Genomic DNA, 16,874 nt, shown 5'->3' with positions numbered 1-16,874 from the left:
CTTGTGTGCAAGCTACTTTGTCTTCACCAAAACAACAACCCAAAAAACACTAAAGTTTCTACCCTCCAGATGGAGAAAGAGTACCAGCAACCTTTCCATGATCAGGATCTTGTCAGGAAGACGTAGCACCTGAGCTGAGTGTTGAAGGAAGCCAGTAGTTCCCAGAGGATCTATGATATAAGGTATTCTTTAGAACATACAAGTATTTTAAATATACTAAGTACCTTTTTATTTATTTGCCAACAAAAATGTGACCTCTCGTTAACCTTATCACTGTTCTATGAGACGCTTCTTAGGTGCAAATGATTCAAATTCTACTTGGTGTTTATTATTTAGGTGACCTGGGCAACTCACTTAACCTTCCTTGGCCTCAGTTTCCTCATGTGTAAAATAAGGGGATTGGATTTTAGATGGCCTCTGAGGTCCTTTCCAACTCTATATCTATGACATGGTGATGATGGTGCTTGTAGGATTTTAATCATCATTCCTCTTTATATACAGCAGGAACCTAGACACAGAGAAGGAATTCTTTGCCCTTCTCTTGTATGGTAAGGTGATATGTCGAGCTTGGCCAAGAGGCTGGGCTGGAGTACAGTCAATTATTCTTTGTGATGCATAAAGATACCTTTACTCTAAGATCCTGCTCTCCTGATTGGAGAATCCCATCATGGAAACATCATTTCACGAGAGATCCAGGCCATACTTCTTTTATTCCCAGCTCTACTTACTCCTTGGACTTTGAACTTTACCATCTCACCAGCCCTCTTTATACGTCATCTTCCCCCATAAGCTCCTTGAGTGTGGGAGCTCTCTGAGAGAAGGCATCCTTGGTGTTTAGCACAGTGCTTGACACAAAGAAAATGCTTAATAGATGCTTGCTCTGTTTATCTAATCTATCTATCCAACTCTCCGTCATCTATCATCCATCCATTTGTTGCCTATCTATATACCTAACATTTATCCATCTATCATCTATCCATTATCTGTCTATCCATCTATCCCTTTGTCATCTACCATCCTCCCATTTATGTTATCTATATATCTATTATTTATCCATCTGTGATCTATACATCTATTTATCCATTATCCATGTCATCTATCATCTGTCTTTCCATTTAACCATCTGTTTTTCTGTCCATTTATCCTATTGGCCTGTCTCCCATCCACCGTTCCATCCATCCGATGGTCTGTCTGCCTGGCTTCAGAAAGCCTCTTGCCTACACCGCCCCTTCTCTCACCATTTCCCAGAGCCCTCAGCGCCCGGTGTACATACTCTCAGGCTCTACCCTAGACCTCCGCTAGGGGGCGGGACTTTCGTCTCTTTCCCTGTTTACGGGCCCCAGGGGACAGCCACTGGTGGCGCCTACGTCAGCCTTCGCCAGCTGTCGCGAGGTTACGTCCTCCCGGAAGTAACTGGCCGCCGTGAGCGAGGGCCGCTGCTGGTACCGCGATGTGTGGGGACTGTGTGGAAAAGGAATACCCGAACCGGGTGAGCCGCAGGGCGTGGGGGCCTCCGTGTTCCCCCTGGCCCGGAGCCCCGACGGCTCCGACTCTGTAGGTGGGGAAGGAAGGGCTGCCGGAGGTGGGAGCGTGAAGGCAGACTCGCCGGAAGGAAGGCTGCCCGGCCCTGGGGGGGCTGACGTCGGTGCCCTTGGGCCCCTGCCCCTGACCCCGGCGGGGCCCGCGCGGTCCCGGAGCCGAGCGGAGGGCGCCCGGCCCCGCAGGCGGGGCGTCCGTCTGCTCTTAAAGCTGCTCTGGCTTTCTCTTGCCCCCTGTCCATTCAGCAAGGGCTGTAATGTAGCCAGGCTGTTCGGACGCCTCATTCAGGTTTTTTTTCTCCTTAAATCATGTATTTTACGCCAGAATTGAACCAGATTTCCCAACAGAGTTTTTCCTTAATTTCTTTTTACAGTCAACGAAAATCCACCTCTCCCCCCAACCCCTTTTGAGAAAGACAAAGTCCTCCTTATAAACATGTATAGATAAGCAAACTAAATCCCTTTGTTGGCCATATCCAAAAAATTGATTCTCAGTCCATTACCTATCTCTCAGGAGCTGCATAGTAGGTTTGATCACAACACCTCTAGATTCCAGGTGAGACTTAGGTGCTTGGCACATAGTAGGCACTATATGTGCTTATTCCTTTCTCCTTACAATAGAAAATAACCGTAGTTATTTGTGAAGAAAGTGCTTTGTAAACCTTAAAGCACTGTAGAAGTATGAATTATTAAAGATGAGGAGTGGTGAAAAGTAAAAGTTTAAAGCATTGTATTGGGAATGAAAAATGTTTTAATCTCACTATAAATGTCTTGTGTAGCAATTTGGTGTTTTTTTTAATGCCCATATTTTTTCTGTTTAAAGAGATTTCATTAAGAGTCTTCCCTATTTTGAAGAATATTATATTTGAACTAGTACAGCACTTTTTTAAATTTGGAGGCATAGGCAAAGATATTTAAGATCCCACATGACCTTAGGGCAAAGAATTTCAAATAAGGATTCAAAAGACTTGAATTCTAATCTCACCTCTGCTATGAGTAAATGTGAATTTAGCCAAATCTGCTTAAGTTTCAGTCTCCTACTATGTAAAATAGGATAATATCTGCTCTGCCTACCAGCCCTTCTGTTATGAGAATCAGATGACATAATGTATAGGAAAGGCCTTTGTAAATTACAAATGGTGTGTTTATACAGCATAAGTAGAAATTTCTCCGTGCTTCAGTTTTTCAACTATAAAATGAGGATTTGGACCCAGTCTATGATCCTATAAACTTCCAGAGGAACAGATATATTATGCCCTTGAAACAGCTTAGTATCAACATAAAGCAATATGTAATTATGGCCCAGAAAAGGGTGATAATCAATATATACTATAGGAGTTCAGAAAGGGAGATCAATGTGAAGTCTTTTAGATATTTGGAGGAGGAAAGAGCATTCTAGGGCAAGGAGCAACATGAGGCAACATGGTACAGTGGAAAGAGTGCTGGATTTGGAGCCATAGGGAATGGGTTCATTCATATCTTGACTGTTAGTGCTTTTGTGACCTTAGTCAAGTTATTTAACCTCTATGGACTTCAGTTTCCTGATCTGTAACATATTAAAGTTATTCTATCTTTTAAGTAAGTGATTTTATGACCTTATGAACACTAGCAGAAATGAAGGAGATTGGCGAAGACCCCACCTTTCCAGATATTTCACATTACTGTTCCTCATGCACTCTTGTGTCCCAGCCAAACTGGTCTGTGTGCTGTCCCTTGTACATCACATCTCATTTTCCACCTCTGTGGCTTTACACAGGCTGCCCCACCCCATGTTTGAAATGCCCTACTTTCTCAACCTTGGGATCACTAATTGCTTTCAAGATTCAGCTTGTGTGCCTTCTCCCAGCTACCCTGTATCACCAGTGTCTAACTAAGTGCTTTGATTGTGGTAGGCATTTTACATATTGCTTTGAAGAACTCCACGGAAAGGGAACCCACTTCCACCTTAGGCAGCACATTTCACTTTTATTTTCCTTATGCTGAACCAGAATATGCTTCTTTGCAACTTTAATTAGGCCACCTGGAGTGTGAGATGTTCAAGAAGGACTAGCGTCTCTAGTGTAAGGGCTTTCCAGGCATTTTTCAGGACTGTGCATCTTTGGTATCTACCTGTCACTTAACTCTCACCTGTGACTCCAGGAAACTGTAGCACTCACACCCTGGTAAACCATCTCAGCAGACAGGCTAAAATTAGGTTGAGGGTAACTAATGGGCACAAACCCGTTGGGGAGTTAACAGGTGTTTACGCCAAGCATGTGAAGACTTCCCCCAGCAGAATGGGCAGATGAGAACAGTTTGTTCCAAAGGCCATAAAGGCAATTGAAGCAGGTGCTGGGGAATGCTTAGAAGTTAGACATCAAAGACACCAATGTTATCTACTTCATTCAGGATCATCACCAGTTGTGCTGACTTTGTCCTGCCACTCAACTTTGATGATTCTGGAAAAAAGAGCAAGGCTGACGACTTTGTACAAGTCTTCCTCACTTAAATTCAATTCACCCACAAGTCGGGATATCACCCCATGATGTTATTGGTCCTGTTAGAAAATGAAAGACCACAATAGCAGGCAAAATCGATTTAATTTCCTTATTTCCCAATTCCACTTAGCAGTCACAGAGCAGGAGCAGATAATTAAATGCCACCGTCTGAGATTATTCAGAAATAAAGATTAAAAGGTAGAAAATGAGTAAGTGAGGAGAGTAAGGTATTCTAGAGTAGTTGCTAGTAAAATATTACAGTGGCAAGCCTTGGAGTTGAGGCTGGGCTTGGAGGTACATAAAGAGACTGGGAGATTGTGATGTCAGAGCAGCTAAGATCATGAGAAGGGCATAAGGTTGGAGAGATAGAAAGATTAGAGGCTGGTGAGGAATTTCAAAGTACTAGATCTTGACATGAGAAAAAGCTATTGAATTTGACAAATAGGCTATACAAGATTTTATCGTTTCACATGAGTAATGAAGGAGTTAAAGAAGGTGTGCATGTTGAGGAAATAGAAGCACCAGACAGATTTCTCATATATGATAGATGGTTAGTATTGAAGGAAGGGAGGAAGGAAAAACAGTGGCTTGATGATAGAAATAGGGAGTTGTTATCAAGGGAAAGTATTATTAGGATAAAAGAGACCTAGTTGTACATATAAAGGTCAAGGGGAAGGAATCAGTAGGGAGAGAGAGATTGAAAATATTAGCTAGGGAGGGAATAATGGATTGGCCTAATGGGGAGTTCCAAATCTGGTACACATAGATAGTTAGTAGTTCAGACTGCCAATATGTACAATATTTAGATGTTTCTCTTTTGGATATGTACAGATGTCTGGAGGTTTGTGGTGGGTGCATTTCACAGACAAGCAACAAATTGGCCTGAATTCAGTGCAGATGGTGATGTATTTGCAATGAGTTCTTGAACGGAATCATGAACCAAACATGAGAATGGACATTATTAGGTTGCCAAACCCATTTTTTTTTATTTTGCTGAACTCAAAAACAAGCATACTTAACTAGTTTGAAACAGAATTTAATCTAATTTTGCTGTTTTCTGTCTCATTAATTTTAACTTAATAAAGGTCAGTCTTAGTTAATGAAAAGTGACTTTACACATAAAAATATTTTAGTTTTATATTTTCCACATGCAGTAAGTTATATTAGGCTAACTATTTCTTCATTCACACTGTAGTCTGATAAATTACTTAAAATGCCTATAAATGACTCTTAGTACTTAAATACTCAAATGTTTTGCTTAAAATTTATTATCAAAGGATCATTCAACAGCTGTTTCTGTTGTTACATCTTCTAAGCAATCCTGAGAGATTATGATGTATAGATGGGATACAGAGTTTGTAAAGTGACATTTTATTCAAATGCTTTTTGGCAATCAGTAAGCAACAAGCACAGTAGGGTCTTATATTAGATGCTTTTTAAAAATCTGTTTTTGTAAATACTTTAAACATTCTCACTATTCTTGTTTACAGGGTTGCACTTTGCACTGTCTGTACAGAAACATTTGCTCAGCCAAGTAAATTCAGTACATTCCCTTTCAGAATTACCACAAATTCCTGAAATTAACTTTGCTGTAATGTATTGTGTATTGTATCAGTTCTTATTGTAACATTTTTTTCTGGGTCAGGAGTGAGGGACAAACATTACTCACAACAAATGTATATATGTATTTTTTCAAATATCTAACTATATTTCCCAAGGATACTTATTAACTTGTTGAAAGTTATTTTTAAACCTTATCCATTTGTTTCTGGTACTATTTTGAAACTATTGTTGTAGTAGGCTACATATTGTGGAATTGATGTATTCTTTTCCTTCCAGTATAAAGAAGCTCTGTAATATTGCATATGTAAATCCACATTCTCAGAAGTCTGATGATTGCAACTATTCATCATATAGAGGACTCATAGACAAAGGTCCCTTGTAGCTTATCGCCACTGCTTTCAGTTCTATGGGGCTCAAAAGCCAAGTCTGGAATCTGTAAATTCAGCTATTCCAAGTGCTCGTTTTTTTCATAACACAGCAGTTATATTGTATGTCTCATCTTCCATCATACCAGTTCCTAAGGTTTGCATTTTATAAAGAGATCACATTTTGTGATAAGATCACAGACACTTATATGGTAGCACTGTGAGGAAATAGCATAGTTGTGTTGGCAATAGCATTGAATAAGGAATAATGCCTTGCTTACTCAGTAACCATGTTACCATTTATTTAATTTTCTCATCCATAAAATCAGGATAATAATTCTTAACCTCCTTTCCGGGATTGTTGTGAAGTTCAGAAAATATACGTAAATGTAAACTGTAAAGCACTGTACAAATATACTTCAAAGAACTGTGATTTTATTGGTTCCACTTATATGGAGCACAGCCTTTGAGTTCCTCTCACCCCCAACAAAAAAAATCACCTGATCACTCTGATGATGAGCCTCTTCAAATTAAACTATAGCTTAGCCTATAGGACTTAACAGAACTTGGGTTTCACTGGCATATTTTTATACAACATAGGGTTTCCTCCCTGATCTGAGAAATCATAAAAGTAGAATCTTAGTTGTTACAGATGTAAGATAGTATTCTTGAGGGGCAAGTAGGTGGCACAGGGGATAGAATGCCAGTCTGGAGTCAAGAAAACTCATCTTCCTGAGCTCAAATCTGGCCTCAGACCACATACTAGCAATGTTACCCTGGGCAAGTTTCTGTTTTTCTCAGTTTGCTCATCTGTAAAATAAGCTGAAGAAGGAAATAACCAACCACTTCAATATTTTTACCAAGAAAATCCTAAATGGGGTCACAAAGAGTTGGACAACAACAAAAATTCTTGTATGTATCGGCCTGCATATAGTTTTTTGGTCATTTTTGTAGACTCAGAAGTAAAAAGGACCTTAGATGTGATTTAGTTTACCAATCCTAATTTTACAGTTGTGGAAGCAAGGCCAGAAGAAGCTATGATACCATGCAACTTAGTGGCAAAGCTGGAAGTAGAACTCGGTTCTAGTTAGGAGTCCAGTGTTCTTTCTAAAAACTGTGCCATGGTGTTTCCCAGACCCAGAGAGAGAACTGATCACCATCCCATTCCCATTCCTTCTTTCATAGATCCATCAATGGGCATTTTCTACCTTGTTTTACCTTTTCTTTTAATATGGTATCAAATTTAAATCAAATGTGAAGTACATGAGTTGTTATCAACTGAAAACATGTCCTTTGCTCCAGAGCAGTAGTTCAATATGCCTATGAATGTGATCTCTTTTTTTTATAAAATATAAATTTCATAAAACATAATTCACAAGACTGTTGGCATGATTACATTTTCTTGAGGTTGTTAGCTAGAAAGTGATGGAGAATATAACCTTTTAATTACTAAAAAGCCTTTGGGGAAAACTTCCCTTGAACTGAATGCCAAAATTATTTTTATGAAGCATTTCCACAAATAGTGTTATAGAGAGCTGACTCACATTTATTTTGTATTTGTGTCCGATCTCATGGATTATAGACCTCTTGCTTTCTCTTCCCTATAAATCATCACTTAGAACTGGGAACTTTTTTTGGCCCAGGAATTATAGTTGACTGAGTTGTGATTATATTAAGAACTAAGAGAAGAGCTATTTTAAAGTTCAACTGAGTACCTTACAAGTACAATTAGAAGGCATAGCAAAGTGGATGATACCCTGAATTTGAGAATTTGGAAACAAACCCAGAAGAAGCTATGATACCATGCAGCTAGTGGCAAAGCTGGAAGTAGAACTCAGTTCTAGTTAGGAGTCCAGTGTTCTTTCTGCTGCACCATGCTGTTTCCCAGACCTAGAGAGAAAACTGATCACCATCAGGGAGATCAGGCTTTAGATCAGACCTAGACATAGCTGTGTGACCCCTGCAAAAGTGACTTCACCTCTTGTAGCCTTAGTTTCCTCATATTTAAAGTCACTCAGCAAGCATTTAGTCATCATCTCCTAGGTATCAGAAACTGTACTAGACAATTGGAGTACAAAAAAAAACAAAAAACCTACCAACCTACAGTCTCTTGTTCTCAAGGAACTTGTGTTTGAAAAATGAGACCTTTATCAGAGATATTTGTTACAAACATGTTCCCCCAATTTTCTTCTTTCCTTATTAATTTTGGTTGCATTGGCTTTTGTTTGTGCAAAAGAAGTTTTAATTTTATATAATCAAAATTATCCATTTTACATTTTGTAATGCTCTCTATATTTTCTTTGATCCTAAATTCTTCCTTCATCTATAAATCTGATAAACTATTCCATGCTCTCCTAATTTGCTTATGGCATCACCCTTTATGTGTAAACCATGTACCCATTTTGACCTCATCTTGGTATATGGTATGAGATGTTGATCCATACCTAGTTTCTGCCATACTGTTTTCTAGTTTTCTTAGTAATTTTTGTCAAATAATGAGTTTTTGTTCCAAAAGCTTGGTTTATCATGTACTGGATTACTGTGGTCATTTACTATAATGTAATGTGTATGTAATCTATTCCAGTGATCTACCACTCTGTTTCTTAGCCTGTAACAGACTGTTTTGATAATAATACAGTTTATTTTTTGTAATACAGTTTGAGATCTGGTACAGCTAGACAACTGTCCTTCCCATTTTTTTCATTGATTCTCTTGATATCCATGACCTTTTGTTCTTCCAGATGGATTTTATTATTTTTTCTAGCTCTATAAAATATTTTTGGTAGTTTGATTGGTATGGCACTAAACAATTAATTTAGGTAGAATTGTTATTTTTATTATATTGGCCCAGCCTGCCCATGAGCAATTAAAATTTTTCCAGTTATTTAGATCTGCCTTTTATTTGTGTAAGAAGTGTTTTATAGTTGTCTTCATATAATTCTTGGGTTTGTTTTGTCAGGTAGACTCCCAAGTATTTTATATTTTCTAGAGTTATTTTATTATTTTTTATTTATTTACTACTTTATTTTCCCCAATTACATGTAAAAATAATTTTTAACATTCATTTTTAAAACTTTGAGTTCAAAATTCTCTTCCTTCCGTTCCCCCATTTAGAAGGCAAGTATTTCTATATAGGTTATGCATGTGTAGTCATGCAAAACATATTAGTCATATTAGTCATGTTGTGAAAGAAAAGACAAAAAAAAAAACTTAAGAAAAATAAAGTTAAAAAAGTATACTTTAATCTATATTCAGACATCATCAATTCTTTCCCTGGGGAAGGATAGCATTTTTCATCCTAAGTCCTTCAGAGTTGTCTTAGATCATTGTATTACTGAGAATAGCTAAGTCATTCAAGCTAATCATCTTACAGTATTGCTGTTACTTTGTACACAGTACATTTCACTTTACATCAGTTCCTGTAAGTCTTTCCAGGTTTTTCTGAGAGCGTCCTGCTCATCATTTCTTATAGCACAGTAGTATTCCATCACAATCACATAGCACAGTTTAACTATTCCCCAATTGATGGGCATCCCCTCAATTTTCAGTTCTTTGCCACCAGAAGAACTGCTATAAGTATTTTTTGTACATAGAGATTCTTCTCCTTTTTGTTTTTTATTTCTTTTGAGATACAGACTTAGTAGTGGTATTTTAGATCAAAGGGTACTATTCATGGTTTTATAGCTCTTTGGGCATAGTTTCTAATTGCTCTAAAAATGATTTTTGCCATTCTAATGGAAATCTAATCCTCTAAACTCCAGTTTGATATAGAGGGTCCTGGCTCTTTGTGGAATGTTATTTTTACAGTCTTCAAGTGAACAAATTTGGGGTCATAATTTTTTCTAAAAAACCTTTTCTCCAAGTTCATTGAAAATTTTTTCTAGTAATTTTTGAAGGGAATGTTTTATTCTTATTTTAAATATTGTGATATCTAAATACTATAATACTGCAGATTAAAAGGAATTTATTTTTGTTTTAATTTTTGTTATTTTAGGGTAACACCTGCCTGGAGAATGGATCTTTTTTGCTCAACTACATAGGCTGTGCAATGTGCAATAAACGGGATTTTATGCTGATTGCAAACAAATCCATGAAAGAGGAGGATGGAGAAGAAATAGTTACCTATGACCGTAAGCAGGCTTTGTTTTCTTAATTAGTGACCCTTTGTTAGTAGATTTTAGTTTAATTAAGCTGATCTGTTATGTAAATAGAACTTTAGGTTTAAGTTTTTGTGTTTCTGTGAAGTGCTTTGCTAAGTTTTTAAGAGGAGAAAGTACACTAAAAGCCTCACTTTTGCAAAATTGTTAGTAAAAGGTAATAGGAAGTAGGAGATTGGAAAGAACACTGGACAGAAGAACTTCATTTGAGTTCTAACTGTGACCGTATGCAAGTCATTTAACCTCCATGAATCTTATTTCCTCACCTATAAAATAGGACTGTTCATCTTCAGTATTGTAAGGAAAGCCTTTTGAAAACTGTAGAAAACTATCCAAATGTGAACTGCTGTTACTTATTCAATAGTATGTAAGCTCATCAAGAGTAAAGATTGTTTCATTTTTTTGTTTTTATATGTCCAGCATGTAGCACAGTGCCTGGCATATAGTAGCTACTTTAATAAATGTTGATTGATTGATTGATTGATTCTTCATGAGTAGATTTCCCAGATAATTGAAGCCTTCACAAACATGAGGCAGATGAGGCATTTGCCTGCAGGGTCAAAGTTGAGAGGATAGAAAACATAAAATATTCATTTCCTGACCCAAGCACACCTTGCCCTTAGCATAGTGGGGCATAATTTTATATTCTAGCCTCAGTTACAGATTAGCTGGTTATGATCCTATATTGTAGGGTTGACTCCCCCAGGTTGCTGTACTTTTTGAGTTCTTATTATATGTCCTTTTTAATTTTTTTGTTGTCTTCCTGACTTTTCCTCAACTGTCAGTGGACCTGCTTCTAGTAGGATCTCATCATTCTGTTCTGATCTGTTCTTTCCAATTCTGTACTTGGGGAAATTAAATTTTAAAGAAAACCAAATCACTTCGCTCATTACAATTGTGTGTAAAGTGAAAAGAAATAGTCCCAAAATGAGGGTCATAGGGTCTCTCATCTGAGTCAAGTATATGAATTTATTGTATGAATTTTATGACAACTTTTTTACCTATTGAGAGCCCTTTGGGGAGGCTTATTTCCAGGTTCTTAATTGACCTACATTTTCAAAGTAACCAGATAATTGGAATAAGTGATGAATTATTCTCAATAAAGGATTTGGCTATGGGAGAGGGATGGGTAGCAACCTTTTAAAATAAATTCAGGCAATTGTGAGGTAGTGTAATTTTTTTAAAGCTCTACTTTTCATCCTTTTAAACTTTTTTTAACCATTAAATCCACTTTAAATATCTGAAGTAAATCATATTAACCCAACCCTAATTCAGACTAGGCATTTTTAGTTCATTGGTAAATTTTTAAATTTATTTTAAACTTAAATACAAAATGAGAAAAGAAAAAAAAATGCCATGTACACAGCAGAACATAAGAAAGGATTCAGTATAAAACAATGAATTTCCATTCAAGAAAGCCTATATATAATAAACAATACACATTGTTTTCAAAACTGCCCATCTTTTTTTTGCTTCTTGTAGATTTTCTTTTGTTATCTGCTGTATACTTTTAACTTCCTTTTTAAGGGTGGATTATAGATATAGTTATATACACACACATATACATAGATATCTAGAAGGTGGACAGTATTTTCCTTCATAGGTCCACGTTTCTCCATGTTTTTCTAAATCAGTCAACTCATCATTTCCTATACCACAGCAATAGGCTAACACAATCACATCCTATCTGAGAGATTGTCTATAAAAGGTTTTTCCCAATTTTCTATATTCCTTTTATTCTTGGCTACATCGGTTTTATTTATACAAGGAAATATTAGTTTAAAGTAATCAGAATTATCCATCTCATAATTCAACAGGGATCTTATCTTATAATATAGTTTAACACCATCTCATTTTTGAAAATAAATTTTGTTTGTATATTTGTGCAAGTACTATGAGTTTTAAAGTTATATTTAAATGTGTGTTCACTGATTATCTTATAACTTTGGGGTGAGAATTATATATACTTTCAGGCCACAATTTTAGATCTTTAATTGTAAAATGGTATAATGGTATATATCTGTTTTTTTAAAATAAAAGTAGATATAACAAATTTCCTTATGTGTGCCATAAAATAAATAGAGCTAAGATTCTTTTAAAGCAATTGCCATGTAAAGAGAAAAATGTTACTATTCTGAGGCAAATGAAATGTGCCATGTTTCCCATTTGTCTTGCAGATGTGTGTAAGAATTGTCATCACATAGTAGCCAGGCATGAGTATACATTCAGCGTCATGGATGAATATCAGGTAAATATCTTAAGCCTTGAGGAAAAATATTTTAATATTCTATAAAATCCTAGGTACTTACAAGATACTGACAGATAGAATCATAGATTTACAGAATCTGAGAGGATCTCAAATGCACATAGTCCCACCTATTCTTGAGCAGGAATCTTCTCTATTACCATCCTCAAATGTGATTGTATAGCCTTTAGTTGAAGACCTACAATACTAAAGAGTTTATTAACTCCTTTATACTTTTGGACAGCTCTGATTTTCAGTTGTTTAAAAATAGCTCTTTGCAACTCCCACCCATTAGTTCTGTTTCAGACTTCTAGGGCCAAGTAAAACCAGCTCAGTCCCTTTCCAATATGGCAGCCCTTCAGCTGGTAAAAATTGCTATGATGTCCCCCTTGAGTCTGCTCTTCTCCATGCTTTCTTCTGACCAATCCTCTTAAAACTTCATTTTAAGTCTTAGTGGCATCCTGGTTGTCTTTCTCTAGGTGCTCTTCAGTTTAACAATGACCTTCCCAAGATATGGAGTCCAGAATGAGACATATTACCCTAAACACATCAGAGCAGTACCAAAGTCTCCCTCATTCTAGACATGATATTTATGTTAATGCAGATAATAACAAAATAGCTTTTTTAGTTGCTATGTTTAATTGCTACCAAAAGTTTTTAGTCCCTTAAACCCCCAGGATCCTTTTTTATGAACTATTATTTAGCCATTCCTCTCTCCCTTGATAGTTGTATCATTGATTTGTTTTCTATTGGTGTTGGATTTAACATTTGTCCATATTAAACTTCATCTTATTATATTTTACCCATTGTTCTAACCTGTCAATATCTTTTGGTTTCCTAGTCTTGTCATCTAACATGGTAGCTCTTCTTACCAGCATCAGTCCACAAATTTTATGTGCATGCCATTTAAACCTTCATCCAAGGCATTCATATAAACCATGGGTCTTAAACTGGGGTGTTTGAATTTGGATGAAAAAAATTACATCTTTATTTTCACTAATCTTGAACCAAGATATATAATTTCTTTTAGTTATTTAAAAATATTATTTCGAGGAGGCCATAGTCTTCACCAGACTGCCAGCCCTGAAATAAACTTTAAAAACAAGACATCTCTTCTTCCTATCTGCATCTTTATGTCTAAGTTTAAAGAACTCTGGATGTGAATGAATCTGTGCAAAGCCATTGCCACTGGAAAAGCAAGTCAAAGCTTGCTTGTGGGCCAGGATTGCTATCTTTAATGGATATTACATTATGAAGGATATTACATTATGCCTGTTCATGTGACTATTAATGTACTTTTAAAAATTTGTCTGTCATAGACAAGCTATGTCTACCCAGTGGTGCCAAACAGAACAGAACTGAACTTTCTTCTTTATGACTGCCCTTCCAATATGTGAAGACATTTATCTTATTGTCACTGGAAAGAATGCTGTCTTTGGAGTCAGAGGACTTAGGTTCAAATCCCATCTCTATTCCTCCTCCTCCTCCTCGTCCTCCTCCTCCTCCTACTACCACTACTACTTCTACTTCTACAGTCTGTCACCTTAGGGAAATCTCTTAACCTTCCTGGGCCTCAGTTTTCTCTTCTGTAAAATGAACACCTATACATATCTGTAAAAATTGCCTCCAAGGTCTCTTCCAGCTCTAAAATTAAGATCTTATATCCATTTTGTGTACTGACTTACAGAAATTTGATTTTGGTGGTTTTTCAGCAGTCCATAAAGCCCTGATAGAAGGGCTCATATTTGTCTGATTATTAGATCCCAACTAAGTCTTAGAATTTTTGCTCTGGGTTACTATTCCAGTCCATCATAATAGTTTCATTCTCCACATTTCTTTTACAATATCAGTATCACATAATTTATTCTTAGTTATTTCATGTGCATTTAAAAAACTATTTATAAGCTTCTTAAAGGCAGGAAGAATTTTTTTTTATTTTATGTTACCTTCAGCACCATTGATGCCTAATAAACATTTACTAGTGGATTGATTAACTGGTTGAATATAACCTCAGTTGTTTCCATAAGCTCACTCAAGCTCCAAAGGAGCAGCTCCCTCTCTGACTTCCTAATTTTTTTCAAATTCCCACCTAACCAACTGTGCTTTCACACTTCTAACAATCTGATCAAATGCTCTACAATATATTTCCCATTTAGGTGATTTTAAAGGGTCAAGAGTCAAAGGTAATTTAACCATTTTATTAATAAGGTCAGCATGTTTATTAATAAAATGATGGTCATCGTCTGGTCACTGGGCTTAGAACTTATACATTGTTTTGTTCAAGGAGTGGCAGTCAACTCTAATTAGAATATTACAGTCAGGGGCTGAGAGTGACACTGTGTTATCCTTTGACTGAGAGACTAATCTCTGTACCCAGACTATCCCTTAGCTTTGGGCTGTCTATTAAAAGAATTAGGCCCCACCAAAGCCTGAGTACAACACAATGGCTACTCCTCCTAGGTGGGGTCTTGAACAAGAAAGCTAGTCCAATCTCCTCAACTGCAATATCCTTCAAGAGAAAAGGGGGAACTCAGGATCTCCCCAAATTGGTTATTAATTTGGTTAATAACAATCTCCCATCATATCTTTGTTTCTGTTCCCTCTGACTTTTCCCTATTTAAGGATCTCTTACCTGGAGTATTGTTTTCTGACTCATCGCCAGCTTTCAGACTCATCCTTCCGTGGTCTGGTCTTTATACCACTACTAGATTCATCTTTTTCATATACAAAACTAGTATTGTCCATCCTGTGCTCAAAACCCTGCAAGGGCCCCTTCCTAAAGAAAAGCCATACTCTTCAGCTTGGAATGAAAAGCTCTTCCCACAATCCAGCTTTATTCTTCTGCACGCCCCTACATGCTTTAGCCGCACTGGATTACCCAATGTTTTGCATAGGTCTAGTGCTCTCTGCCCTTGTTTATTCTATTTGTTAGAACATACAGAATGCCTGTCACCCCTCCTATCTCTCTGCCTTTTGAAATCCAGCCCCTGCTTGTTCATCTCAAATATCACATCCTCTACAAAATGTTCTTTGTTCTCTGCCCTCACTCAGAAATTATTTTCCTTCCTCTGACCTCACTTTAGTCAACAAGCATCCACCTCCTGGCTTCCCTGGCTTCCTTTAAGTCTCTGCTAAAATTCCACCTTCTACAAAAAGCCTTTCCTTGCCCCCTCTTAATGCTAGTGCCTTCTCCTAAGATCACTCCCAATTTAGCTTAAGTATGGGCTTAAGTGTGGGCTGCATAGTTGTGGGCATGTTGTCTCCCTTAATTAGATTGTGATCCCCTTGCAGGGAGAGGCTGTATTTGCTCTTGGTTGTATCCCCAGCACTTAGCACAGTGCCTGGCACATAGTAAGCTCTTAATAAATTCTTCTTGGCTTGACTTTGCTTTATATCTCTTTTTATGCTTCATATTTTACATATTCTATTGTCTTCTTTTTTATGTATCTGTTTTATTTCTCTTATCATACTGCAAATTTCATCAAGTCAGAAACTTTATTATTCATCTTTAAAGTTCCCCTAGCACCTTGTTCTCTGCTTATAGTAAATGATAAATTTTTATAAGTTGAATTGAAAAACCAAAAGATCCTGAGCTCAAATCTGATTCTCACTGTCCACTCAACCCCCCTACCCCAACTTGATCATTTATATGTAATTTGTTGAGCCCAACATAAAGTTCTGTGCTTTGAGGTAATGAGTGGAACTTCAGACTGTTTCCTTTGTATGAAAGGCTCTGGAGATATAAGATGTGACATAAAATAAGCCAGTGCTGATGTTTTTGGAAGAAACTGATAGAGAAAGCATGTTTATGCCAGTTTGTAGGTAAAAGCTCTTACAAAATAGAATCAAAGCTATCAAGTGAGCCTCTGGATGTCCCAAGGGTAATTATTTATTTTGTCTTGTTCTAGGAATATACCATGCTATGTCTATTGTGTGGCAAAGCAGAAGATTCTATCAGTGTTCTCCCTGATGACCCCCGACAGATGGCTCCGTTGTTCTGAACATCTTGCCACAGTTTTACTGTAGTTACACCACTGTGCCGACTTAGAATGCTTGAAAACCTGATAGTTTCACATTTTGTTTTCAGTTCAAATGGTTGCTTGCTTTTCAAAGTTCAGAATTGGCTATGCTAAAATAAAAAAAATTTTCCAAGGCGCTAGCAGAGTCTCCTGTTGATATCCTGGAATCAGAATGGACTAGAAGCTGCATGTCTCTGGGACAAATAAAATGACTTAAAATGCCCCAACAAGTATGTCTTTAGAGGAGCAATGAAATGTCTCTCCTTGTGCAATGGAATAAACACTGGCCTACAGATCAGAAGACATGTTGTGGGCTTATATACTATGTATTATGGGAATCTCTTCTCTGGCCCTCCATTTTCTCATCTGTAAAATAGAAATGATAACTCTTGTTCTACCTACTTTATAGGACTATGTAAACTGTTATGAAATTATGTATGCAAAAGTAGTTTGAAAACTGTAAAAGCATGCTACAGATCATGGGTTTGGAATCAAGAGTCCTGGGTTTGT

The 16,874-nt window shown here is 37.0% G+C and overlaps 1 protein-coding gene across 2 annotated transcripts; it reads left to right on the top strand.

The window, feature by feature from the left end:
* The first annotated feature begins 1,236 nt into the window (after positions 1-1,236).
* On the top strand, positions 1,237-16,665 carry CHURC1 (churchill domain containing 1). Of its 2 annotated transcripts, XM_072629602.1 has the most exons (4): positions 1,237-1,489; positions 9,938-10,073; positions 12,278-12,348; positions 16,254-16,665. In XM_072629602.1, exons 1-4 carry the CDS (start codon positions 1,451-1,453, stop codon positions 16,344-16,346), a joined length of 339 nt encoding a protein of 112 aa, XP_072485703.1. In that variant the 5' UTR covers positions 1,237-1,450; the 3' UTR covers positions 16,347-16,665. The 2 variants fall into 2 exon arrangements, with proteins under 2 accessions (XP_072485703.1, XP_072485704.1); XM_072629603.1 differs by lacking the exon at positions 12,278-12,348 and having other exon boundaries at positions 1,284-1,489.
* Positions 16,666-16,874: the final 209 nt, after the last annotated feature.

This window comes from Notamacropus eugenii, chromosome 1 (genome assembly GCF_028372415.1).
Source record: "Notamacropus eugenii isolate mMacEug1 chromosome 1, mMacEug1.pri_v2, whole genome shotgun sequence".
Classification (NCBI taxonomy): Eukaryota; Metazoa; Chordata; class Mammalia; order Diprotodontia; family Macropodidae; genus Notamacropus; species Notamacropus eugenii.
Note: the sequence above shows the minus strand (reverse complement) of the source record. Positions and strands in the feature narration are given on the sequence as shown.